We start from the raw sequence: 27,786 nt of genomic DNA on the forward strand, positions 1-27,786 counted from the left end.
GGGTGGATGTCAAGCAGTATAGAAAGTGAAAGTTGGGGCGCCTGGGTGGCTCAGTCGGTTGAGCGTCCGACTTCGGCTCAGGTCACGATCTCGCAGTCTGTGAGTTCGAGCTCCGCATCGGGCTCTGGGCTGATGGCTCAAAGCCTGGAGCCTGCTTCCGATTCTGTGTCTCGCTCTCTCTCTGCCCCTCCCCCATTCATGCTCTGTTTCTCTCTGTCTCAAAAATAAATAAACGTTAAAAAAAAAAATTTATAAAATAAAGTGAAAGTTGGCTCTCACTCCTATTCCCCACAGGCAGGTACTATTAATAATTTGATAATTATAACTATCCTTCCAAATACTTCTCTATACACATACTGTAGTTAGTATATACTATATATAAATAAGGACATTTTTAAACAAAATGGGCTCATTCTGTACATGCTACCCTATAGCTGGCTCTTTTCACTCAACAGTTTATCTTGAATACTCTGTCTATAGTAATATGTACATCTGCCTTTTTGTAATGGTCTGGGGGAGTCTGGAGGGCCAGGAGTCAGGGGTTGTTTCCTAGCCAGATTAAATGTTTTTACATGTTTGGCTGTTGGGAGAATTGGGGACTTACATTCTTTGCTAAGGATTATTGTAAAATTTTTTGCTTTTATTATAAAAGAAATACAGAGTATAATTTTATAGTGAAAAGTTTCAAGAAATAGCTTTAGAATTAAAATATTAGCTACTAACAAAAGTATAAAATTCCCAAAATAATTTTAACAAACAATGAGAGCTCTGTGCAGTAAACTGAGAAATAATTGAGAAACCTGAAGTAATTATGAGACATACTATATTCCTAGATGGAAAGACTTTTTAAGAGACACATGTCAAATCTTTTCAGCTTATGAATATGCTGCAATTTAAATGAACGAGTGAGATGAGGGATCTGAAAATTATTCTAAAGTTAACCTGGCAGAATAAACAAGAAAGAACTGACCAAGAAAAATGGTTTCTAGGAGCTTGCCCTAACACTTCTCTTTAAATTATAAATAAGTATTGTGAATGGTTTTGGCATATAAACAACTACAGGCAGATGTGTCAGAATAGCTCTGAAATGACTTTGGTTTATAGCAACTAGAAGTTAGTTGAGTACTTTCTCTGTGCCAGGCAGTATTGCAAGGTCTTTATGAGTTAACTCAATCTTCACAACAACGAGAAGGGGGTAGCATTATTATTATTATTCATTTATTACAGATGAGCAAACAAGGCACAGAGAACTTAAGTAACTTGCTAAAGTTAAAATAGCAACTGGCAGAGCTCCAGATTACCACTATTAGTTAGACTGCTCAGTATTTCTTCACTATATAGATATAATTATTTAACCAGTCTTCTTTAAATGGATATTGTTTCTAGTCTTTTCTATTACAAGCACTATTTTATTGAATATTAACATATTTATATACATGAATATGGATTAATGTACAATGAAAAATGATATACAAAGACTATATATCTGTAACTCTATCTATGAATTGAAGATGCACATGTGGGTAATTAAGAGGACAGATGTTAGAACCAGACTGACTACCTGTGCTCTGTTCCCAGTTTCTGCCAGTTACTAACAGTGGGAACTTGAGCAGGTTACTTGACTTCACTGTGCCCCAGTTTCCTTAACTATAAAATGGGGATGAAAATACCTACTTCATAGAGCTGTGAGAATTAAGTGGGTTGGGGTGCCTGGGTGGCTCAGTTGATTGAGCATCTGACTTCAGCTCAGGTCATGATCTTGTGGTCCATGAGTTCGAGACCTGCATTGGGCTCTGTGCTGACAGCTCAGAGCCTGGAGCCTGCTCTGGATTCTGTGTTGCCCTCTCTCTCTCTGTGCCTCCCCCACTCATGTCTGTCTGTCTGTCTGTCTCTCTCTCTCTCAAAATAAATAAATAAACATTGAAAAAAATTAAGTGGGTTAATATTCGTTAAGCATTTAAAACATTGCTAGGCTCATAGTATTAGCATTTGTGCATAGCACAGTATTAGTTCACGCATAGTACATATCATTTGTTAAGTGTATCATTTTGCAAGTGTCAGTTAATCTGTATAATATTTAGAATTGCTGAGTCAAAATGTTAGGAACATGGTGATATTGATAGGCATTGCTAAACTGTTTTCTGGTGAGTTGATTATCAGTTTTCATTCCTATCAGCAATGTATGAAAGCTTGTCATTCTTACACAGACAATGTTTAATTGAACGTTTTGTTCTTTGCCAATTTAAGGTGAAATGATGGTCTTGCTTAACATTTAAGTTACATTAACTATCTTTTATTGAAGACTCATTTTCGTTTCCTTGAATTGTCCATTGATATTCTTTATTCACTTTTTGTCTACTCTTTGTTGATCTTTTTAATTTGAAGGAACTCTTGCAAATATTTTTTCTGCAGTTTATTGTCTTGACTTTGTTCATTATGTTTCATCAGCCTTTTGTTACACAGCCTCTGGACTTCAGGTCACAGTTACACTTTCCAAAATTGATGAAAATTCTCAGCTGTTTAAAGATCTTATTCTTCCCCTATACTTTCCTTGTGGGGTGTCTGTCAGAAGTATCTTATACCTTCTCTCACTTTATTCTATCTTATCCTTAAAAAAACAATTTCCATGTCATTAGATCATTATTTCTCCCTGTGTCTAGTTGGCCTTTGGAATGATTAAGAGACTCCTTTTTAGACTACGCAGTTTTGTATTTGCTTCCCTCAGGTGCTCTAGAGGTTTTCCTGGGATTGAACTAATTTTCATATTAACTTCTCAGCTCAAGGGTTCCCAGAACATTTAGGCAGTATAAATTCAAATCCTATACCAACTCACTACTGTGGTTATGAATTCTTGGGGAGGATTTCTTCCAACCACGCCTGTATACCCACCTAGAGGCCAAATGTTTTCATTGTCTTATCCCTTCTCTCCTATAGTCCTTTGAGGGGTCAGCTTTATGCACTGATACATATTTTATTATATATAGATTGCTTCTAACTTTGTAAGTTGGAACCTAAATTCCTAGATTACTGAAACTGACAGTCCCTTTCTTCCCCGGGATAGCTGCAGATAAAGTTACATGAGTTTAGGTGCTCTCTGCAATCTGTGTCTGGGTCCTGGACAAGTTCTTTACTTTGTACACATGAGTATACATTTAAAATTTTTTGTTATATTTTATCCAGCATCTAGTGTTATCAGGTTATCTAGCTCAGCATAACGCCTGAACTTGAAATGTGTATTACATTTATAATAAAAGAGGTTTCTATCCTTTTAGCTAGGATTAGAGATTTGAGGCATAGAGTTGTCTGGAGATAAACATACTAAAAAATCATTTATAATTGCACTACACAATCCAAGCATTATTTAAGTTTTGACATATTTTTTTTTAAGTTTTTTTTATGTTTATTTTTGAGAGAGAGCATAAGTGTGAGAGGGGCTGAGAGAGGGAGACACAGAATCTGAAGTAGGCTCCAGGCTCCCACCTGTCAGCACAGAGCCCAACGTGCGGCTCGAACCCACAAACCGTGAGATCATGATCTGAGCCGAAGTCGGGTGCTTAACCGACTGAGCCACCCAGGTGCCCTTTGACATATTTCTTTTATCTGTTAATTCCTATGTCAAAGGGCTTAAACCTTGGTACCCTTTCTTCAAAAAGGTGAATGTGGTGACTTGGGAATATTTAAAATGCCAGTTTGTCCATCAGTTCTCTTTGATTTTCTTTCAGCCAGCAAATACTGCAGAATGTTAGTTGAAGAAGAAGGATTGCAGTTTTTGTGCGACATCCAGGAGCACAGTGAGGCAGATGCTCAAGCACAGAGGATTGCAACCTCCATTCTAGATGACTTCAGAATGCATTTCATGAATTATCAGAGACCCTCTCTGTGTTGAATGCCCTCCTCAGCCCCTGGGGCTTCAGAGGTGCTGTCTTTTCCTCAGTGTCAGCCCTTCTGCCTTGCCAGCAGTTCAGTGTTGAAACAAGTTATCATTGGAGTTTGTAAGTTGGCTGCCTCACTGGCCTTTATTGTTGATTTTCTGTAGGCCGCAAAAAGGTTGATTTTGAATGATAGCCATAATCCCAAATCAAGTTGGAATCAATCTGGGAACGCTCCTTCAACAGCTTTGCAAAATCAAGCCTTGGACTATGTGGGGAGGCCTGTGAGCTTATGTTGGAACAGCTATGCCAGTTACTTTTCCTAGCCCTGGCCAGCTTCTTAACTCTGGGAGTTTCAGAGAGGAAGGAGAAATGAAAGACCTACAGGGAGACCTTGGTATTTATGTTAAATTTCATGTTTGAAAGAATATCCTGAGTTGTTATTCCTAGTGAGGCTACTAGAAAAGAAGTACATGAAAAAGCTTTGGAAAATACATGCTTATAAATGTGTTGTTTAGAAGGCAGAATCTCAGCTGGAGGGGAGGAAAAAGAGGGGAAATTTTTTTTTTTTTAATAAATACCAAAGTACCTTCCACTTGTGGGGTAGAGGGAAGGAAAAAATATATTTTTTACAATTTTGGGTATTCTGCTTTTGGCCTTTTGCAAAAGGCTCCAACTTTACACACTAGACTGAACATAACATTCTGTGTAAGTGGATGTGCTGGTGGAAAATAGTAGGACTTGATGACTGTGAGTAGAGGGTTTAGATAATGATTATATGGGCATTGTAAATCTTGATCCCTCAAAGTTTTGATTTAAATGGGATTGTGACCAAAACTGAGAAGAAGAGGAAGGGCCAGAAAAAAGACTTTGCTATAGATTTCAAGAGTGCTCTTACCTAGCATGAAGACAAGAAATATAATGGGCTTTTGAGAACCAGCCTCAACTGCAGTATAAACTATCAGAGGCTTCTGTTTGTGTCCTTTGCAAACCTCTGTGGAACAGAGTATGAATTCCTTCCTTATTATTGACAACCAACGAAATATGTTTTGCCATTCCTCTGTTTAAGTTTTCCAAAGAACGAAAGTGTATTCCTTTTTGATTAGTGGCATATTTTTATACTAGATGTTTGTGCTTTAGCTGGCCAGACTTTTTTTTTTTAATTTATTTTTTATTTTTTGAGAGAGGGAGAGAGAATCCCAAGCAGATTCCTTGCTGTCAGTGCAGAGCCTGACGTGGGGCTTGAACCCACAAACCACAAGATCATGACCCGAGCCCATATCAAAAGCTGGTCGCTTAGCACTCCGAACTGGCCCGATTCTTACTGGAGTTCTGTGTACTGTCTTTTGGAATCAAATGAGGCTTATCCTTACTCTAAATCATATTCAAAATTCTTGCTCACCAGTGAGCAAGATAAGGAGAATTTGTAATCTCTTTACTTCCACAGTTCTGAAACTGCACTGTATTTTCTTGTATTCACTTTTTTGCATGATTCCAAAAGGCTGTCTTCAGTTCCTGACCTGGGTTCCAGTATTTTAGAACATTCTGTTGCCAGATACTAACTCTTACTGATACGAGGATGTGGTAAGTAAGAACTAGTGCCTGTTGAGGCAGCCCTCTGAACTTTGTTTCATTCATGATAGTCCTTTGATATAGATAAGTTGTATTCTCCCCCATTTAACAGATGAGAAAAAGGAGGTTAAGTAACATTGTTACTTTACTGAGTAGTTACAAGGAATGCGTGGCTCCAGCTAATGTGGTTCTTTCTGATTCTAAGGCCTGGGCTCTGTTACTATTCCTTCCAGGAAATGAGCACAGGCTTGGGCACACTTGTATTTAGCAGCACATTGACAATGTTACTGGTATGTATCCATGCCCTTGGCTTAGTATCTCTAGACCAGCCCTAAGCTGGGGAAGCTGAGATGAGTTAAAGAATGATCATAAGGCCACAGCTTAAGATGCAGCCTTCTCTTTTCCTACCTTGGTACAGGAGCAGGGCTATGAGGCTTAGTGTGCATATGTGTTTATCAGCCACCATCATTTCTAAGTGTGTCATCCTCTTGCTCACTTTCCCTCATGCTGTTTCCCTTACCCTTCCTTTCTTTGCCTCAAATGCCTATTGAACGTTCAGGCTTCACTCCAGTGTTACCTGACCATTTCCTGACCCTCCATTCTCTCCTTCAGACTTAACCTGCTCCCTTCTCAGTGCTCCTGAGAGCACTGTGTACTGCAGCCATCAAAGATTGCCTGCCACCCTATAGTTTACAAAAAGTTTTCACAGTGATGATTTCATTCGGTTCTCACAAGAGCATTGTACAGTAATAATAACTCACATTTATTGAACATGAGGCATAGGCTTTTTTGTTTTTAACAGTTTCATTTTGCGGCTGAAGAAGCTGAGGCACACCATGAATAACTAGGAGAGCTGGGATCTGCAGTCTGATTCCTGATGCCTGTTCTACCATGACCAGGGTTTCCATATTATCCCTATTGTATGGAGGAAGAAACTGGAGGGTTCTTACAACCTTTTGCTGTCTCTGGTGAGCACCCGATAATTGAGTGGCAGAGGTCAGGCCAGGCCTGAGAGTCAATAATATAAAGACCCAGAGTGGTCTATTTTAATCCTTAGTTTACCATTCAAATAGGGAGAGACAGATATTCTCCAAAGCTAACTTGACCCCAGTGGTCATCTAGCCCCAGGATAAGGAATAATGAAGGTAGCAGTCAGTGGCATGGTCAGTACCTTGGTATCAGACACCATGCCAGTTGTTTTATATCTATCATTGTCCTTGTGGATCTTGCCCTTGATGGCTTGCATCTCCCATACTTAAATGGGAGTCATTTGCCAACAAATCTGGGGGGCCGCTTCTCCCTGAAGGCTGCCATGCCCTCTAGCCGGTCCTGGGTGGGGATGTTCTGAAACAACAATACAGAGTATTAATTTGGGGTGGGGTGGGGGGCACAACAGGGCCAGAGGCCAATAAAGACTTGCTTAAGCTTGTCCAGCCCATGGCAAGGTCAGAGTCCAAGTCTTTTCATTGTTTCTGAACTCTGATGATGGGCCAGGCAAAGGTGTGGGCCTGACTCCTTGATCACCTGGGGAAGTTAGGCCACCTCTCTAGCATCTGTGACCTGTCACATTAGCCTCTTGCACACTGCTTACATGCTTCCAGGGAGCTGATAGTCTGCAGGAGTCCAATACGAGGCTGATCGGTAGGGAATGATTAAGTTTTACAGTAAGAAATCTGGCTTTGAATCCTGGTGTGTAGCCAGTTTGCACCAGGTTCTACAAGTCCCCAGACCCCTTGTTTAGGAGTATTTTGGATATTTGTTAACCTGGATATTAGTATTTTTGACTCACCCAGGAGTCAAGGGCTAAATAAGTCAGCCTTAGGTAACCATCCTCCCCCAATCCTCCACAATTGAACACACACAGCCCGCAGGCTATAACCAAGGCCTTGACATTGCAAGGCCATCCTGGTCTCTACAGCAGCCACTGGTACAGAGACAAAAGAAGTGGCTCTTTGCCACTTACCTCTACCTGTGTGCTTTGTGACTCTCTGTGCACTAAGTGGAGCAGTATGAGCCACCATTAGATGGCTGAGGACACAGTACCAGGGACCAGTGTGGTTTCCCTAGGACCATCCCACGCTAATTGTGAGAGGGAGTGGCACAGAGTTTAACTCTTCAGGGTGGGAGGGGCCTACTAAATTGGTTATGTATTACACAAGTCTCCCCACTCTGGCCTGCCCTCTGCTTGCAAGTATGTACCAACGGACAGCGGTCACGTACCTGGGCATAGCATATCCCTTCAATGGCCATCCCTGATGCGATGTCCACCTGTGAGAAAGAAGTGGTGCCTGGATCAGCCTGACCTTCTTCCCCTCTGTCTGCTTGGGATGCCAGCCCACCTTACTGCCTACACCATTTCCTAGTGTTCATGGATTCCTCCAGCAAAGTATTACTGAGGCTTACTATATGCTAGTCCATAGGAACAGAGATGAATATGATAAGGAAATCCCTACCTGAAGAGGGAACACCATTTGTAGCAGTGATAAAACAGTGTTTGGGACAAAGCGGGGCTGTGAGAACTGGGGAGGATTGCACTTGGCCTGGGTTGCTGAGGAGGGTGTATGGAAGCTGTACATAGCCAGTGTACTTCCCATCTGGCTGCCTCTCCACACCTCCTGTCACTCCTGGTAAGTGAACTTCACAGGCTTTCTGTTGTCCTGAGGAGTAAGGCCCTGGGGTTTATGGCCGGGCCCCTGGCAGCTTTCTAGTCTCTACTGCCCAGTGCTTACTGTTGCTCCCACTTATGGACACCATTCTAAGAGAAATACCATGTGTGTATAAACTCGTTTACTTTTCACAGCAACGGTTATTATCCCTACTATACAGCTGAGAAATCAGGCATAGAAAGGTGAAGGTCACAACTATATATGGAGAAGCAGGTGTTTGAATCCAGACAGTCCAGCATCAGAATGCCTGTGCCCCTAACTTAACGTGCTGTATAGTCTCATTCACCCCTTACTCCCAGTCAAGTTACTTGTTTATACACGTCTATGCTTTTGCTCATACTCTTCCCATTTTTTTGAACCCTCATCCAACCCAAGGCCCAACCTTACAAAACATTCCCTAACCCAGCAATACCCAGCAGTAGCTGTGTCTGCTTGGTACCCACCCCTGCCTTTTTTTAGTAATCTCTACACCCATCATGGGGCTCAAACTCCTGACCCTAAGATCAAGAGTTGCATACTTTAGTGACTGAGGCAGCCAGGTACCCCTGCCTTGTACTAGTGATTGTGTCTGTATCTGTCCTGTTTCCCTACCTTAGGGGAGTGACCATATTTGACTTCTCTCTGTGTCCCAGTTCTCAGCTCAGGTCTAGATTCAGTGTGTAATGGATGAGTTGATGAGTAAGTTGATGTCTGAGGATGGATTAGTAGCATCCAAGGCACCACCCTGAGCCCTATCCTTGAGGCCACCTTACTGACCACCAGCATAAACCCAAGAACATGGACTGGGAGCCATACAGACTTGCATTCTTATTACACTTGTTCTGTGATCCTAGGTAAGTCATTTACCCTTTTACTCAAATTACTTTCTCTCCAAGAGAAAGAGATGAGGATAAAATGTAATTCGGAATATCACCTGGCCAAATTTTCCATTTTTTGGGTGGGAAACTAAGGCACAGAGAGAGGTCAGACTCCATGTTTGTTAGAAAAGTCTGGTTCCTGAGTTGTTTCTAGCTGTGCTCTCAGTCTGCATGAGCCATGAAAGCACTGTTTCCCAGCAATCCCACTGACTTCAGTGGACCCAGAACCTGCTTACATCCATTCCTCTGTCAATGGCTACTTTGCCCAGCCGCACAGCAATGGGTGCCTAGGGAAAAGAAAAGGAAAAAGTCTTAGTTGAGGGGATCAATGCTGATAGTTGAGGGGGAGGGTTGGAATAAAGAGAGGGACCTATCTTCATGGGCGGGGGGAAGAGTCATGGACAGGGAGACAGGTCTGGGTCAAGTTCCAGCTGTTCTGTTACATTTTGTTAGTGTTAGTACTTTCTACTTCTCAGTTGATACTCTCTATCTATAATGAAGGAAGCCTGACTGATCCCTGAGCCTCCCAAGTGTATCTGGGGTTCTTGCCATTTAACCTATCCCCCCCAGTGTGTATAACATACGATAGTTTACAAAGTGTTTTCCCACCTACAGACTTGCCTAAAGGTGCCACCCACTCTTCAAGCGTGGTGCCATCTTTGAGGTTCAGGGAGGTGAAGCAGTTGGTCCTGTTTGTCTAGAGTGGTGAAGCTTGGATTTGATTCCCAGTCACCTTTCTCACTGCTGCTCTGTTCCCCTACTCATCTCGGCAAATGCAAGCCTCTACTGCAAGCAGGTTTCACTCCAGCAGGGTGAAAAAAAGGTCAAGATTAGGAACTTGGGCTTTGGGGTCTGACAGGCCTGAGTTGAAATCCCAAGGGGCAGTTTACACAGCCACTGGAAGCAGGTGTATCAGAGCAGCAACCTGGGGTTCACTGGTCTTGCTTCTGATTAACTTGTGCCACCGCAGGCCTGGCAGTCCATCCCTGGCCTCACTTTAGGCAAAAAATGTATTTACTCCCTATATTGATCATATAAATTATTTGAAGTTTTTGTAAGTACAACTTTATCAGAAAAAGATTTGTAAAGTCTGTTAACGTAGAGGCCATAAGTGAAAAGGCTAGCTACATAAACACAAATGACTTCATATTGGGGGAAAATACCATGAATAAAAGGCAAAAGTGAAAAACTGGGAAGATGTATTTGTGATGTTTCTGACAGGCAAATGTCCTTGATTTACAAAGAGCTGGTATAATTTTTTTACGAATATTCACAAGGGTATGAAAAGGTAGTTCACAGAAAAGGAAATAATGAACACAAGGGTTATTCAGTTATACTGTTAAAGAAATGCAGCTTAAAAATCTGAGGTGCCCCCTTTCCCCTAAACTAGGTAAGTAGTAAGATGTTGGTGATGCCCACTGTTTGCTGAGATTCAGGAAATAGGTATTTGCATACATTATTGATGGAGTGAATTGGTACCATGCTTCTAAGGGCAAGATGTTAGGTGGATGTATATACCCTTTGATGTTTTAATTTCATGTAGGAATCCACCTTACAGATGCACTTCTAGAAGTACACAAAGATGTTCAGTTATGCACTCCAGCCATTTTGGTAGCAAAAAGCAACATAAAATGTTCATCATTAGAGTACTAGTTGAGTAATGATGGCACATCTGTACCATGAATGAAAAAGCGTGCAGTTGTTTTAAAAGAATGAGGTTGATAAGTATATGCTGAAATGGGAAACTCCAAAATATTGGGTAAAAAAAATCAAGGGCTATACTAGTATGTACATTCTTATCTCATTTGTGTAAAAGTTGTTGGCATGACGTGCCTTTGATCTCTCCAGAGGGTCAGGAGAATGGGCAACTTCACTTTTTGTTTTATATATTTCCATATTGTTTGAATTCTTTACTATTCATATTTTAATTTCATGTTTTTTTATATGTCTGTTAGAACTGTATTAGCCTCTGCAAGTGTGCTCCTTGTCTCCCAAACCGTCCTAAAAGGAATTCAGAGTTCTTTAGATATGTGAGTGTATGTGCATAATATGTATTCCTATATATACAATGAAAATTTTTGGAAGAGTATGTAAATTGTTAACAGTGATCATCTCTGGTGAGGGCTTGGGGAATCTAGAGCTGTTTGGGTGACCACCTATCCTGGTTTGCCAGTGACTGAAGGATTATCAAGATATGGGACTTTCACTTTTAACTGAGACAGCCCTACGGAGACAAGGTCAGCTGGGTCACCCTACTTGTGATTTTTTACTTTATGCCCTTATTCTTCTATTTGATTTGCTTGTCATGAATATGCATTATTATTTAGGTAACTACCTAATAAACTGATTTCTCACCAAAGAAAAGTAAAAACTGTATAGATACAATGTGTGTTGTGTGTGTGTTGAGAATGTAATTTTTTTCCCTGAGTGTATGGATACCATTTGACTCCCTAGTCTTGGTGGTTTATCCACTAGAGAGCAGCAGTCTATCACACCATCCTTACACTCATCCTATTCGAGAACCCTCTCATTCTGGGCACCCAATAACTCGCCTAGAAGTTGAAGATTGGGATTAGTGAATGTGGAACTAATTTTTGGTAAGCTGGTGCCTTGGTATACAAAGCTATTTTTAAGTAATGAAATATAAGTAATTATATTAGTAGGAGACCATTGTTTCAGTATATTCAAAAATCTGAAATCTGAATCCTCTTGAGATGAAGCTGAAAGACCCAGTTATTCAGTTTATGCAAAAAGACAACCCTACAGTCCACAAGTCTTGCTAGTGCAGTGAGCCATGCACTACCTTGAGTTTTTTGTGTTAGTTCAGACTTTTGCTCAAGTGTAATAGAAACCTGGTAGCATTAGAATGGCCCAAGTAACATCATCAGGCTCCATTTGTATGTGATGAAGAAAAGAAAAAGAAATAAAGACAAAACAGATTCTTTCTTTTAAACCAACTCACTATTAATTTTTAAAGTTACAGTCCTTGCCCTCAAAGAACACCTGAAAGTTATGAGGGAGGATTATTTAAATTTAAGAGAGACAAAGTATTTTTTCCAAAATAAAATACTTATTTTTGTGATTAATTCAAATACTTTTTTCTGTTAATATTAAAATGATAATATATGGTTAACAGTTTTGTAAGCTTATCTGTTTTATAAATGTAAATTTTTTGTGTTGGAAATGCATTAAGTATTTAAGTTTTAAAAATTTTGTATGTATTCTGCACTCTTAAGAATACCAGTTTTTATATTGTATTTTGTAGTATACAAAATAAAAGCCCAAATGCCAGTATTGTCTTTTTTTCTGGTATTGCAATCACTTTTTGTGACCTTGATGAGCAAGTCACTTAACCTTTCTGGGTCTGTTGTATTACAAATACAACAGGGATAATCAACTCGGCTGGATTGTACTAGTGATTGAGAAACTCTTAAAATACCTGGGATTGTGTCTGATGGATAGGAAGCGTTCCATATGGGCTAAGTCATTATAAAACCTAGCTCCATTTCAAGCTGCTTTCGTACGGAAACTTGGGACCTTCCTCCAGGGCCCAGCAGTGAGAAGTGAGAAGCCAGCAGTGAGAGGCTCTCCAGTCCTTGGAGACCCCATCAGCCAGATTCTGGCTGCCCTGCTAAAGGCTTTGGGCCTGGAAGCAGGTAGGATTACACCTAGCTGGGGTCGTAACACATGTCCTACATGATACATGGGAATTTCTCTGTGCAGTATGTTGGGAAAGATAAGCTTGTAGTTCTTTATCTGCTTTAGAATCTTGCTTTATAGTTTTGGGGACATTTTATTGCAGTACTGTCTGATCTAGTAGCCACTAACCACATGTAGCTATTAACATTTGACGTGGCGGAAGTGTAACTGAGAAACTAAATTTTTAATTAAATTTAAGTCCAGTTAACTGGATCTTGTGTGTCCTCACAGGACGCACCCCCTCGCCTCCCCACAGGTGTACACATACCCCCTCCCGTGGCACAGGCTCTCCTGTGCTAGGCTGCTACCTCACCTGGGGCAGGATCTCCTGGGCCAGCGCTCTTGCCCGGTGGTAGGCAGCATTGCCCTCCTCATTCTGGGGAACAGTGTGGTTCACCAACCCCAGGGCTTGAGCCTGTGCACCACTCAGTCTTCGGCCTGTGAAGATGAGCTCCTTTGCCAGGGCCACCCCTAGACATCGAGGCAGCCTCTGAGTCCCTCCTGCCAGGATGGAGTGCGGGTGGTAAATTGACATAGGAAGTGGGAGCCCAGAGGAGCCCAATCTGGGAGTCAGCCAAGACTTCTCAGAGGAACAGATTCTGAGTTAGGATGGAAGGGCAGAGCCCAGAACATAAGGCAAAGGATGGAAGCAGGGGAGTAGCTCGGATAGAGTGGGAATGGGTAAGTAGAGAAGGATGGGTGCTGTGGGTACAGTTACCTGCTCCTGGGAGGAGCCCTCGGGTGGTCTCAATCAGCCCCATGACAGCCGAGGAAGCTGCTTAAACAGAACAGAGTGAAGCACCCGTGCTGTCCTGCAGTGCCAATCCCCAGGGAGAAGAGTCCTCTGCCCCTAGGCTCACCCCTCCAGCCAACCACTTCTGTCATGGGCTGGCCGCAGCAGACCTCCCCAGACTCTGCCTTGACAAGAGCCCTAACATAGAAGTCAGGAGGCCTAGGCCCTCATCCTGCCTCCTCCGGTGGTGGAGGTATGCATCCAAGCAAATCTCACCCTTTCTGAGCCTCATTCATAGGTGGAAAAAATATGGTTACTCTTCTGCCATCGTCAGAGAGCTGCTTAGGATCAAACGAGGTACTGGTGCTTGTAACAAGGAAGGGGTTCTTGGGAGGTACCCAGTGCCTATTTGTGGGTTAATGGATTCTCTGTCTCATGGACCCTTAGCTCTGGCCTGGCCTATAGTATCACGACTCATGCTCACACCACAGTTGTTCCTCCCAGCTTTTCATCAGCCTGAAAATTCCCATGTTTCAGTCCACTTCTCCTTTTGAGTTCTACTTCTCTAAGGAGCTCCCTTGTGTGTCCCACCCCACAGGCTTCTCCTGAATTCCCTCACAGACCATCTGAACCATGCAGTCTGGCAGCAGGGAATGGCCAATACTCCTGCCTATGAGGGGTTTTATAGTCACTCTCTGCCATCTACCCAAACCCTGCAAGTTAGTTGCCCTAAACATGGGCACATGAGAAACAGAGTTGGAGCTATGATCTGACTTGGTAATTTGATACCTTCTCTTTGATATGCATCATGTAGATGCTACCTCTGTGCCTGGAGTTACACATTTCTAAATGTTCTACCTGGAGTGGCAGGAAAAAGCAGTGAAAGGAAGAGAGTAGCACCAGATAGCACTCAGACTTTCTGCCGCCAAGAAGGGCACACTAACCAGCAAGCCTGTAAGGTTAAAGGCAATCATCTTTTTCATCCCCTCCCTCCACTCTTCAAACTCAGCCGCTCTGAACAAGTATTGCAACCCTTGCCTGGTACCAGTGAACCAGAGGGCAGTGTTTCTGCCCAGGCATGTTTGTGATTAACTGGGCTGGTGACAAACTGCCCCCATGGTTCTTTGTGCAAAACATGACAAATAAATGTGGCTTGCATAGAACCAGAAAGTTGAACAATTAATCTTTTCCTCAGTCTCCCCTCCCTGCGTTTTTGTTGATGTCCTCTCGCCAACTGCTGTGGGGTTGGTAGAAGCATTCCTGAGGTGAAGGAGGCTGGTTCTGAAGAGTAAAAGGTACTACAGCAGTCAGTGGCTGGGCCAGGAGGGAAACCAGCTTCCCCCCAAACTTGCTCTGTATCCCTCACGTTACATTTAGTTTTGCTGTTGATTGGAAAGCTCAGAGCAGTGGCTACGTGCAGAATCTCCAGACTTACCCTGCTTTACTTCTTCCCTCCTCACCCTGTCCCACCTCTTCTTCTGCCCAGTACCTGCTACTCGGAGATCACAGGCCAGGGCAAGTTCCAGGCCTCCACCCAAGGCAAACCCGTCCATAGCCGCAATAGTGGGTGCCGGGAAGGCTGCTGTGGAGATGAAGAAGGGCTCAGCCTGAGAGGCCCTAGCAGGACCAGAACAGGGACTCAAGGTTGGAAAGGGGCTAGCTGGTTGGGACAGAGGGCCTCATGGGTCCCAGGTTTGGAACCTTACCTGGTACCTCAGCCAGGTTATCTTAGAAGTTGGTTTTTCTATTGGGGAAAGTTGGGAAATTAGCTGGGCTACTGGGGTGGGGAGATGGGCTGAATGATCCGTGCTCAGGCCCACTCTCCTGCTGGCATCCCCAGACCAGCCTTTCTGCACTTCCTCCAAGTTCTGTGTGCCAAGCCCCATGCTGGGTGCTGAAAACATAGAATTGAATAGATACGGGGAAGGCAGATCTGTAAACAGGCAATGATGACCCATGGTAATCAGTGCTCTGATAAAGAAATCTTGGAGAACCAGTCAGGGAAGGCTTCCTGGTGGTTTTAAAGAATGAGTAAAAAGTTCAGGTGGCCAAGGAGGGATATTCCAGGCAAAAAGAGCAGTAATTATCAAAGCCTGAAGGCCTGCAGCCTGAAATCTGACTGTACTGGAATAGCTGGGCTTGAACCCTGAGGGTAGAGAGGTGGGGAGGTCAGAACTAGCAGGACACAAAGGCTGAGCACCAGAGCTCCCTCCGGGAGAAATGCCCTCTGAACTCTCTTGTCCCTTTCCACTTTGTAGAATTCTTTGTGCCCTTCCTCCTGGGAGAGTCATCTGTCTTCACAGAGCTCACAACAGAAACTGTCCTCTCTTTACAGTGGAGGATGGTAGGTGTGGTGGGGCTGGGATCAGCAGGGTCCCTGTACGCCCTCCTCCAACCCACTCCAAGACCCTCACCAATCTCATTCATCAGGCCTCGGAGCCGCTGGACAAAGATCCCCACTTCCGCCTCACTCATCTGCTCCCGCTCCTTCAGGTCTGCACCTGCAGATAGTGAGGGGGTGGTGACAGCCCTTGGGAAATGACCTATTACTGAATCCCAGGTTGTTAAAGGACCCAGCAAAGGTGACTTGAGAGGCAGAGAGGGAGCGAAATCTCAGAGAGGAAGGCATGGGCCAGGAAGCCAGGGAGGAAAGGGGGGGGCGGGTGGTGTGTCAAAAAAGGACAGGTGCAACAACAAAAAGGTCAGTTGGACTTCATTAGAATTAAAAACTTTTGTGCATCGAAGGACACTATCAAGAGAGTGAAAAGACACCCCATGGAATGAAGAATATACTAGCAAATTACATATTTGATAAGGTATTAATATCTAGGATACCTAAGGAACTCTTAGAACTCACCAACCAAAACCACAAAGGACAAAGGGCTCAAATAGACATTTCTTCAAAGAAGATATATACAGATGGGCAATAAACGCAAGCAAGAAAAGATGTTCAACATCATTAGTCATTAGAGAAATGCAAATTGAATCCACAATGAGAAACCAACTTCACACTGTTTAGGATGGTTATTATAAAAAACCACAGAAATAGAAAGTAAGTGTTGGCATGGATGTGGAGAACGCTGGTGCATTGCTGGTGGGAATGTGAAATGATGCAGCTGCTCTGGAAAACATGTGGGCAGTTCCTCAAAAAGTTATTCGTAGAATTACTATATGACCCAGCAGTTTCACTCTTAAAAGATTTAAAAGCAAAGACTCAAACAGAGACTTGCATACCAATTTTCATAGCAGCACTATTCACAATAGCCAAAAGGTGTAAACAACCCAGGGCACATCAAGATAGATAAAACGTAGTATAAATACAATGGAATATGATTCAACCATAAAAAGGAATGAAGTTCTGACATGTTCTGACATGTTCACTATGGGTGAACCTTGAGGATATTATGCTAAATAAAAAAAGCCAGATACAAAAGAACAAATGTATGTTTCCACTTGTATGAGGTATCTAGAATAGGCAAATTCATAGAGATAGAAAGTACAACAGAGATTATCAGGGGCTGGTGGGGGGAGGAGGAATGGAGAGGGATTGCTTAATAGGTACAGAATTTGGGATGATAAAAGATTTCTGGAATTGGACAGTGGTGATAGTTGCATGGCCATGTGAATGCACTCAGTGCCACTTTATTTTATACTTAAAAATGGTTAAAATGTAAACTGTAATTTATTTATTTACCACAATTTAAAATATATATGATAATATTTAAAATGTATTATTTCTTGGGGCACCTGGGTGGCTCAGTCAGTTGGGCATCTGACTTCCATTCAGGTCATGATCTCACGGTTCGTGGGTTCAAGCCCTACATCAGGCTCCACGGTGATAGTATGGAGCCTGCTTGGGATTCTCTCTCTCTCTTTCTCTCTCTGCTCCTCCCCCCCCATGCTTTCTCTCTCTCCCGCTCTCTCAAAATAGATAAACAAATTTAAACATCAAAAATGTATTATTTCTTCCCAGTTTTATTGAGAAATAATTGACATATTGATTTTTTTAAGGTTTATTTATTTTGAGAGAGAGAGTGCGTGAGAGCGGGGGAGGGGGAGAGAGAGAGAGAGAGAGAGAGAGAGAGAGAGAGAGAATCCCAAGCAGGCTCTGTGCTGTCAGCCCAGAGCCCGATGTGGGGCTCAATCCCACAACCCTGAGATCATAACCCAAGCCAAAATCAAGAGTCAGACGCTTAACTGACTGAGCCACCCAGGTGCCCCAAAATATTACTTTTTGATAGGAGGGGTCAGTGTGGTCCAAGGAGACTACAAAGTCAAGATGAGAGAACTGACAAGCAAGTGCAGGATACAGTGGGATGGAGTTGGGAAGGACTTTGGTAAGAGTAGTACCATGGCAGAGTCATCAAAGGCCAGATGGCAGGGGGCTGAGGTGGGAGTAGGGAGTGAATATATTCTCTTCACATCTGAAACTATGGGAATTCAGAGCTGACAGCCCTTGCATGTCTTTGATTAGTCCCAGCCCCTCAAAGACAGATGGAGAAACTGAGGCCAAAGAGGGGTAGGAACTATCCCAGGATTCCAGAACAAGTCAGAGACAGACCCAGACCTCCTGCAGCCATCCCCCCAACCCCTCCACTTCCCTGTGCTTAGGTGGGATAGTGGGGCTACTGGGACCTTCATAGAGAAGGTCAGACAGGCATAGAGCTGAAGGAGGAAGCCAGGGTAGAGTGAGGCCCTCATCCAGGGCAGCTGCGTCAGGCAGACCCCTCTGCATACTTGTCGTGCCAGGGGAGACCCCAAACTGGGCACTGTGATCCCGACAGCTCAGACCTAGAGACTGAGCCATATCACCTTGAAATTCCATGTTCTTCCCATCCTACCCATCCATGGCCTCTTCTCACCTCCTCAGTGACTCCTGCTATCCCTTCCCCAATCACCCCAGAGTGGGTTCTTAGCTCAGCTCAGTGCATCTCTCACTCACTTGCTTCTTGTTGTGGGGATGTGAGTCAGTGTTTTGTGTCTTTGAAACAGAAGTTGGTGATGCTTGCCCTACTGTGAGGACCAAATTGTCCAGGGGCAGTGGAGAGTTTTGGCGACAGGAACTGAGATCTTGTGGGTGGGCAAAGGGGCACAGAGTACCTTCTTGGCCACAGACCTTGTCAATGTCACAGCACTTAGTTTCCTCAGTGAAGCGTCAGAACAGAGCATGGTGTAGCAGAAAGAATAAGGATTTGAGGGTCAGAGGGGCCAAGTTAAAATTGAATTCTATCCTACCTCTTACTAGCTGTGTAACACTAGGCAAGGCATTTTACCTCTGAGTATTTGAGTTCACATCTATAAAATGGGAACAATAAGTCCTATGCTAGAGCTGACCTACACCCCCAACCCCCTATAGGCTGGTGGGAACCCTGCTGAGCCCTGGAGTAGAGGCAAGGGAGGAAACCCACCTGCACAGAACACACCCTTCACTCCACTTCTGAATAGCAGAACGCGTACTTGCTGGTCCTCCCGCAGCCGGGCCAGAGCTTCCAGAAGCTGCAGAGGAGATCTTTGCAGGTATCTCCCAGCCCAGCCCTAGCCCAGCCCCCACCCACCCTGGTGCTGCCCTTTCTCACCTCACGGACCAAGACATTCCCCAGGGCATTACGGGCACTTGGTCTGTTCATCAGGATCTCCGTGATTCCTGCAGGTGACAGGGCAGCCTTGGGTGAGCCAGCTGGCCTGCTCACTCCTGGGCTGGGGCCTGGAGACAGCCGCCTGGATTCTTGGTGGCCTCTACCCTTGATGAGCAGTGTGACTTAGAGCGAGTCACAGACACCCAGGCTTCAGTTTCCCTGACCATAACATGGAGAGAATAACCCGTTGCTCTTTCTCCCTCACAGAAGTGAAAGGGTTTGTAATCCCCATGGAGCAACACGGAGAGACAGACAACAATGACCACTGCATTGGGTCCTACCTGCTTCTGCTGTTATTATACACACAAACACACGGGCAAGTCAGGAGGGCTTTCACATGCTCATGTGCCCCTTCTCCACCTTCCACACCACCTGTGTGCTTGCCTCCTGTATACCCAGAACTGCTCTGCATATCTGACTAGCCCAGAACTCTCCCCGGAGCTCTAAGCCTGAATACACAGTTGCCCACTTGATGTCTTGACCAACCGGTCAAAAAAATGATCAATCTTTTCTCCTGTTCCCTTTGTGAGTAAATGGTCTATCAACTCAGAAGTCCCCTCTTCCTCACCCATGGAATTTACTCAGTCTCCAATGCCAGTTCAACCTCTTAAATGACATCTCAGATACTTCAGCTAATATCCCTCCTTGCAGCCAGCAACCTATATGGGTTCTTTACTACATGGATCACCCAAAATTGACCCTCCTGCCTTTGGTCTTGCTCCCCCTCCCTACTCCACATTCATTCCTCATTTGGGTCAGAGTCCTCTTTCTAACCCAAATCCAACCATGACCCTCCCTTTCCCTTTTCACCAAAATTAAGCCAAATTCCTTAATACCACCCAAAAGATGCCCCCCCCTCCATCCCCAATATGGCCATTGCATCCTACTCTGGCCTCAACTCACCCCCACAATCTGGGCCAGTTGTAGAGAAGAGAGACCAGTTCTGGGCAAGGGCTCGAATACTCTCGTACCTTCTTGGTTGTATCGCCTCCTGTATTTACCTATCCTTTGGCCTTCAAAGACCCCTTAGTATTTTCCCCCAGGGTCCTGAGCCTTGTCTGTGAAATAAGCAGTATTTATTAAGATGGCATTCTCAGTGTGAGTTAATCTGAGACACAGAAGAGACAATAAAAGTTTTGGAGCACTCAAGGGACAGGGTTTCCATCCAGGAGTTAGAGAACTGTGGTTCAGGACAGAAATCTGTAACATGCAGACTAGGCTGGTTTCCTTAGCCTCCCCAGAAACCTTCAAAGAGTTCTTTGAGCCCAACAGGTCTGGAGGTCCCACAGAACTCAGATGTCCCCAGGGTCTTCTCCAGCTCTAACGTTCCATGAAAGAAAATGCTGCAACTCTGGGGAAGGGAAATTCTGGTAGATACAAAGAAACCACATCAGAGGGATTGAGGAAAACAGTCTAGAGGTCCAACATCTTTGTGGCAGACAGGCCCCATCTTCATATCCTCAATAATCTCCTTCCCTGGAGTGTGGGCAGGGCCCTGTGAATTGCTTCTAACCAACAGAATACAGCTAAACTCATAAAATGTCACTTCGAAGATTAAAATTTAATGATATGGCAAAGGAGATGAGATGTTCGTTCCATAATTAGGTTACAATGTATGTAAGACTCTGTCTTGCTAGGGCATACTAGAGAAACTAGTGGACCTATAGAGAGGGTCCTGTGGCAAAGAACTATAGGCTGCCCCCAGGAGCTGCGAGACACCCCCCAGACCAACAGGAAGAAAACAGGACTTCAGTCCTACAACCACAGGAGGTGACTTCTACCAATGGGAGGAGCTTGGAAGCAGATCTCTCCCTAGTCAAGCCTATGAGGAGACCATACCCCTGGCCAATTCTTGGATTGTGGCCTAGTAAAACCCTGAAGTAGAGAACCCAGCTACATTGTGCCTGGACTTCTGATCTATAGGAACTATAAGATAATACATGTGTGTTATTTTAAGCAATAAAGTTTGTGGTAATTTGTTATCCTCAGGCAATATCCTGAGATCGATAGACGTTCTTCTCTCCTCTTCACTTTCCTATTCTGTCTTGCCTTTCTGGCTGATGCTCTCCCATATTTCATCTTTATCCCTTCTCTCCATCTCTATCTCCTTCTTTCAGAATACAAATGGGGTGCTTGGCTCATGTCACAGCTTAGTCATATACTAGTTCCACTGGTCTTGGGCAAGTTGCTTTACCCTCTGGTCTTCAATTTCCTAATCCATAAGTAGAAATAATAAAAAGGGGGGCACCTGGGTGGCTCAGTTGCTTAAGCAGCTGACTTCGGCTCAGGTCATGATTTCACAGTTCATGGGTTTGAACCCCATGTTGGGTTCTGCGCTGACAGCACAGAGACTGGAGCCTGCTTCCGATTCTGTGTCTCCCTCTTTCTCTGCCCCCACCCCCCACTTGCACTCTGTCTGTTTCTCAAAAACAAATAAACATTAAAAAAATTATTTTTTAATAATAAAAAGGTTGTTATGAGGATTAAAAGAGATAATGCCTTGGGGGCACCTAGCTGGCTCAGTCAGTAGGGAATGCAACTCTTGATCTTGGGGTTGTAAATTTGTTTGTAAATCTTGGGTGTAGAGAGTACTTAAAAATAAAGTCTTAAAAAAAGAGAGAGATAATGCCCATAAGTGCTTAGCCAGAGTTTGTGAGTGAGCAGTGAGCAGGAAAAATGCATGGATGCTAGGGAAACTCTAGGATTTAATAGAAGGAACGAACTCCAAGCTGGGAGCTATGAGGAGCCAGACAGGGTTATGTTTGGCTTTCATTTAATTTGCACTTATCACATGTCAAGTCCTGGAGAAATAGGGAGGAATCAGCCATGGTCCCTGACTTTTTAGTCAAGCCCTGATTCTGGGAACATTGCCCTTGCTGGACCTCCACAGTAAGGATAGGTATGTACTATACCCTCCCCACTCTTACCTAGAAACTAGACCTTGGAAGGGACAGAAAATTCTTGTTCCCCAGAAAAAGTCAACAGGAACGACTGTAAGGTATTAGAGACCAACTCTTTTTACAACCCCTTACTATATAGAAGGGGAAATTCAGGCCCAGAAGAGGATGTGCCTAGTAGCTGGACCCACCTAGCAATCCTCACTCTCTAAGAGTTAACAACCTATGAGAGAGATAAGTTTAGATACATGGAAAGTAATGGGAAAATGGGAAGGAGGGGGTGTGTAATTCCATAAGGACTTACATAAGCAGAGTGGAAAGAGACTCCAAGTGAACAAAACAGAGGTGGGGCAGTTTGAAATGAACCCAATGCGCTGAAGAGATAAGATGGAAAGGTAAGGTTGTGGTGGAGAACGTTGAACGCCCAGCTAAGCAGTTGGGTAGAGCCATAAGAAGAGCCAAGAGTGGTTAAAAAGGGAATCCCATTTTCAAGGACAACAGAAAATGTGACAATGTTGTGGTGCCATCAGCTCAAGTGGAAGCAGAAACTGTGGCTTCTAACATGAATATCAAATGACCCCAAATCACTGTAGGTTGGTGGAAGGTGGGGGGGATGGAGGTAGGGGGTGGTGGCGGTGTTCTCCTTTGTGAGTCTCTTCCGGCTGCCTCCTCCATCCTCCTATATGCCCTCTGGCAAGGGCAGCCATTTAATCTGCTAATCCTTGTTATTTGTGGATAAAACATTCTGTATTTGCAAGTGAGCCCTAATTTGACATATGATAGTTTTTTGGTTTTTGGTTTTTTTAATTGATGTAGAAGTCTGTCTTTTGAGTCAATACTAAAGAAGTAGTGATGATCTAATAGTTGAGAAAACAGGTTTTGAAATCAGATCTGATTCAAACTGCCTAACCTTTGCCTCAATTTCTTAATCTGTAAAGTAGGGAGAATAATTATAACAATCTCAAAGCAAGTGCTGTTGTGCTTTGCAATGAACTAAGCATGAGAGTAAGGAGTATTCTCTAAGAACCAACAATCCTAAGCACCTGGGTGGCTCAGTCGGTTAAGTGTCTGACTTCAGCTCAGATCATGATCTCACAGTTTGTGAGTTCGAGCCCCATGTCAGGCTCTGTACTGACAGTACGGAGCATGGAGCCTGCTTTGAGTTCTGTGTCTCCTCTCTCTGCCCCTCCCTTGCTCTCTCTCTCTCTCAAAAATAAATAAACATTAAAAAAACAAAACAAAAAAGAACCAACAATCCCAAATGGCTACAGGAAGACCCTTCATGTCCATGTCGGGGATGCACTCTACGGAACAGTATACAACAGCAGGGAGCAAGAAACTAGATTTATATGGCAAAGCAGCTCTTCAAAACTTAGTGTCAACCAGGGAAAAAAGGAAGAAATACGAGTTATATAGTATGACACCATCTATGTACTTAAAACTGTAAATTAAAACACAAACTATGCTACATCAAACTCAGGGAGAGAGTTGGGACTGGGGAGAAAGTAAAGCCAAGAAAATGGCTTTGCCCTTATGGTAACACGCAGAGGACTGAGGGGTGTTAACGCCACTGAATGCACTTTGACATCCCCTTGCACCCCAGCAAAAAACAAAACGCCCTTAGTGGAAAATGGAGGGCTGCCTGGGTGGCTCAGTAAGTTAAGCATCCCACTCTTGATCTCAGCTCAGGTCTTGATCTCAGGGTGGTGAGTTCAAGCCCCACTTTGAGCTTAGGGCTCCGGGTGAAGCCTACTTAGGAAAAAAAAGTTCTCTGCCAGTGACCAGCACGAACTTTCTCCTTTGACTCAAAAGAGTGTAAAAGTCCGCCAGCCACGGCCAGCCACAGCAGGGCCAGAGCGCGTGGAGACTTGCCCAGGTCTTTGCTCCTCCTCTGCTCTCCTCCCTCTTCGTCCCTGCATGGCGAGGCGGATTGGCTCCGCCGCCTCGGCGCTCTGGAAACTAGCCAGGACTCTTGGCCGACGGGACAGCAGGCCTTTTAAAGTTACTGGGGTGGAAGCGGTGAGGGGTGGGGGTCGCCGGTGCTTGGTCTATCGCTGAGCGAGTCTCCGTCCCTCCGTCACAGCCCCAGGCCTTCGAATGGGGGACTGAAGGGACTTAGATTGACCTAGAGCTCCACCTCAACTAGGGTCTGGGCGGCTAGTGACGGGGCCACCCACTTCCCCGGCCTTAGGAAGGCGTGGGGAGCCTTGACTGGGAAACCGCACATTCGGGATCAAATCCTTAAACGACCCGCCTTCCCCTTACTGGTCTGTGTTCCCGCGTGTAGTGGGCCGCTCTGGCCATGGCTTCGGCCCTGGCAGCAGCGCCAGGAGCCCGGCTCGGACCCGTCGCGTCTCCCCGTGGGCGCTCCCGCGACAGCGCACTTACCTTGGTCTGGACCTGCCAGGACGCGCACTTGGATCTCCGGGTCCCCAGCCGCCCCATCGGAGGCGCAGCTGCGGGTCTGTAGGGGTCTCCAGGGGCGTGGAAGGCGCAGGGCACCGGTCAGGGCTCGCAGCATCTGGGCGCAGGCTGGGAAGGTGCCAAGGGCCCCTCCACTGCTTCCTCCTCTCTCGCTGAAAGCTTGCAGCGGCGCCCCCAGGTTTCGCAAACTGCTCCACCTATGGGCGGAGAGCACAACGCAGTTCTTCTCGCCTCTTGACTCTCAGAGCCCTGGAGCCCTGGCTAGGTAAAGCCCGGCTCCGCTGTGTGATTTGGGACAAGGATGTCAACCTCTTTAAGTGCCAGTGTTTTAATCACTAAAGCGGGGATAATAATAGTGACTACTGTCGCAGATAAAGGGGAGGCTAAAGTAGTGAGAACAGATAATGTACTACTGCAAATGGGAAGTGTCATGTGTGAACTGAACTCAACTTCCATTTGTACAGAGGTGCCTGAGAATTTTAAAGGGAGAAAGAGGAACGAGAGAGGTGGGTGAACCGGGCTTGTGAAGAATTACAAAAATCAGGAAAGGCGTTTGGCCACGTGAAACTCATCTGTGTTAGCTAACTGGCGCCCATCCAACCTTAGGCTCCCACAGAGACTGGGGTTGGTGGCAGCGGTGACAGACAGTGGGGGTGCTGTCTTCAGGTGTTGGCTGAAACAAGCAGTAAGTTCTTTTGGCAGTACTGACCTTAAAAATAAAAGTTGTTTTACCAGCAAAAGTAGGTGTCTTTGGGAATGGCCAAGAATTGCAATTTGGGACAAACAAGCCACGGGAAAAAAACAGGCTAGTCCAACAGAGGAGGAAACCATATTTTATGGAGAAGTTGGGAGTGGTTGCTTTAAAACCAAAACCCACTGGAGAAAAGCAAGAGGTCAGAGTGATCACAGTTTCTCATGGGCTGAGCAGCTGACCTACTGGATTTCTTGTAGGAGATACAATGTACACCCTCTCCTGTTGAGTCTATTATAATTGACAATTCCTCCTGTAATTGATGTCCAGTGGTATCGCATGGGAACTCCTCTTTCTGGCCTCCTGACTGCATTTTAGTGAGGGTTTTCCTTTATTAATTTCTACAGTTGGCTTAAGTGTTCTCCTCCAGGCACTCTAAGGGGGGCCAGGGTCATCTTAGGAATGTGGCCTTGATCTGCTAGAAACTATGTTAGTGTTCAAGTCATTGTAGGCCAAGGTTCAGGCGTAGTAGAGAAGTGGGCTCAGAGGGGCATGGCTAGAATTTGGTCAAGAAGAGAATCTTTGTCACTATGTCATGGTGGTATTATGATGATTGAATGGGGGTGTGTGAACCTTGCTTCTTATTCCATTTTTTAAATGTCATTTCATTTATTCATTCTGATGTTGTCTACATTCATGGGCTTCACTGCCTCACCTCCCAGTTACTCTTCAATCATCCCAAATTTATGCTCACTAATTAGATGGCAAAAATATTTGTGAATGTGAATCCCTAGCCTCTGCCTCCACTATCTACCCAAAATGCTTTTGCAGAGGTCATCAGTGGCCCTGTTTAGTTCATTCTGGGTGGATCAATAAAGAGTGTTCAGTGAACACTCTACCTCACTCGCCTTCCACTTGTTAATGACCCCAAAGTCACTAATAATTCATGCCTCCAACCAATGGCTGGACTATTAGGTGATCTAGAAATAAAATTCTTTTTATTTCTTTGAAAGCCATGGCTTTCAAAAAAAAATTAATGTGTATTTATTTTTGAGAGAGAGCATGAGCAGGGGAGGAGCAGAGAGAGATGGTGACACAGAATCCAAAGCAGGCTACGGGCAGAGCCTGACGCGGAGCTCAAAGTCACTACCATGAGATCATGACTTGAACTGAAGTCAGATGCTTAACCAACTGAGCCACCCAGACACCCCTAACATTCTCTCTTTTCAAAGTCATTGGTGTTTGCTGAGGTCATCACTATGTCTAGTAAGGTTTAAGCAAAAATGTGCTCTCATCTCCTTCCTGGGTCTAATGGGAAACCCTAAGTTCCTCTGTGTGACCTAAAAGATTAATTGGGGTTTGTATCAGTCCTAGTCATTTTTGATCCCTTGCCTTTGCTTCCAATGAGTTAATTCAGGTTATGGATCATCTGGCCATCCCTCTGTGTCCCTTTTCTATATATTAGTGGACACAACTCCAACTCCTTCACTCCTTAAAGAATAGTAGACACAAGAATGCATGAGAAAGAAAGGTTGGGGATCAACTGTGGGACCCCACTTCTCATACTTAATGAGGTTAATGCTAACTGTTGTGGACTGAATTATGTCCCCCTAAATTCGTATGCTGAAGTCCTATTCCCTAGTACATCAAAATATGATTGTGTTTGCAGATAGGGTCTTCAAAAAAGTAATTAAGTTCAAAATGAGATCATTAGGCTAGGCATTAATCCAATATGACTGATGTCCTTATAAGAAGAGGAAATTTGGACACAGATAGGTATAGAGGACAGACCTGTGAAGACAAAGGGAGAAGATGGCCATCTGTAAGCCAAGGAGAGAGACCTCAGACAAAATCAACCTACCGACACCTTTATCTCAGCCTTTCAGCTTCCAGAACTGTGGAAAAATAAATTTCTGTTGTTTAAGCCATCCAACCTGTGGTCCTTTGTTATAGCAGCACTTGCAAACTAATACACCAATAAAAGAATTCCTTTTGTTAAGAGGAAATCTGGTGCCTGGTTTTTAAAATAACAAAGTGCCCCCTTCCTCTACATTATTATTATTCCTAGGTCTCCAAGAAAGATCAGCAGAGCAGCAATGGGCATAGGACAAAGTGGTAATAACAGTATGGCCATAGGTGTCACAGACTTTGAGTCTGGAATTCTCTCTTGTCCAGCAAGGGAGCAGATGCAGAATTGAATATGAGAGAGGTTAATGTCCAGGAGGAGACAAGAGTCCTGAGTAAGGGTCCTTGCTGTGTATTTATTAGGATCATCTTCACAAAACACCTTATGAGAATGTGTTGGTTTGTGAAGATTTCAAATCCACTTATGACTTACGTGCAGTTGTTCTGATCTGAGGGTGAACTTGGGAGGCCATGTGAAGATGATAGCAGAATTGTGCTGCTGAGTGCTTATAGATAGGAACATATGGAGGAGCAACTATGATATAATGGACATTTAAACTTTAAATACCAAGAATTTATGAGGACTTATTGAGAATGTTCTATTTGGGCAAGGCTACTCTTTGCTGATCAAAGCAGATCTCTGAAGGTCTTGAGACACTTGTTCATGTGGGGTGGCCACCCTACCCTTGGTCCTGAGTGGTATTCAAGGCACAGTGGTCTCAGGAAGACAAAGACTTCTGTTCTGCCTTGGCAAGCCTACTCTTCCTAGGTAGTGGTCAACTCGGTGCCAGCTAGCTGTGTGCCCCAGCAGTAAGGAACCTAAGCTGGCAGCTGATT

The 27,786-nt window shown here is 44.3% G+C and overlaps 2 protein-coding genes across 15 annotated transcripts in view; one reads left to right on the forward strand and one right to left on the reverse strand.

Annotated features, from left to right (window-relative positions):
* Positions 1-11,338, forward strand: part of ZYG11A (zyg-11 family member A, cell cycle regulator) — an 81,394-nt gene extending 70,056 nt beyond the window's left edge. For 3 of the 5 annotated variants that reach the window (XM_053214040.1, XM_053214038.1, XM_015086225.3), the window contains one exon: positions 3,723-11,338. In XM_053214040.1, the coding sequence (XP_053070015.1) occupies positions 3,723-3,886 (164 nt within the window). In that variant the 3' untranslated portion in view covers positions 3,887-11,338. The remainder of the gene's footprint in view (positions 1-3,722) is intronic. The other 2 variants (XR_008294881.1, XM_053214039.1) reach the window with 2 other exon arrangements.
* Positions 5,020-24,568, reverse strand: ECHDC2 (enoyl-CoA hydratase domain containing 2). Of its 10 annotated transcripts, none has more exons than XM_053214051.1 (10): positions 24,318-24,563; positions 18,973-19,040; positions 18,805-18,892; positions 15,811-15,897; positions 14,886-14,975; positions 13,382-13,441; positions 12,977-13,164; positions 9,201-9,251; positions 7,662-7,709; positions 5,020-6,785 (listed from the first exon to the last, which is right to left on the reverse strand). In XM_053214051.1, exons 1-10 carry the CDS (start codon positions 24,448-24,450, stop codon positions 6,708-6,710), a joined length of 891 nt encoding a protein of 296 aa, XP_053070026.1. In that variant the 5' UTR covers positions 24,451-24,563; the 3' UTR covers positions 5,020-6,707. The 10 variants fall into 10 exon arrangements, with proteins under 10 accessions (XP_053070026.1, XP_014941721.1, XP_014941722.1 ...); XM_015086235.3 differs by having other exon boundaries at positions 12,977-13,134; positions 14,886-14,978; XM_015086236.3 differs by having other exon boundaries at positions 12,977-13,134; positions 13,382-13,438; positions 14,886-14,978; positions 24,318-24,560.
* Between the last annotated feature and the right edge of the window lie 3,218 nt (positions 24,569-27,786).

The sequence above is a fragment of the Acinonyx jubatus genome, chromosome C1, assembly GCF_027475565.1.
Source record: "Acinonyx jubatus isolate Ajub_Pintada_27869175 chromosome C1, VMU_Ajub_asm_v1.0, whole genome shotgun sequence".
Taxonomy (NCBI): domain Eukaryota; kingdom Metazoa; phylum Chordata; class Mammalia; order Carnivora; family Felidae; genus Acinonyx; species Acinonyx jubatus.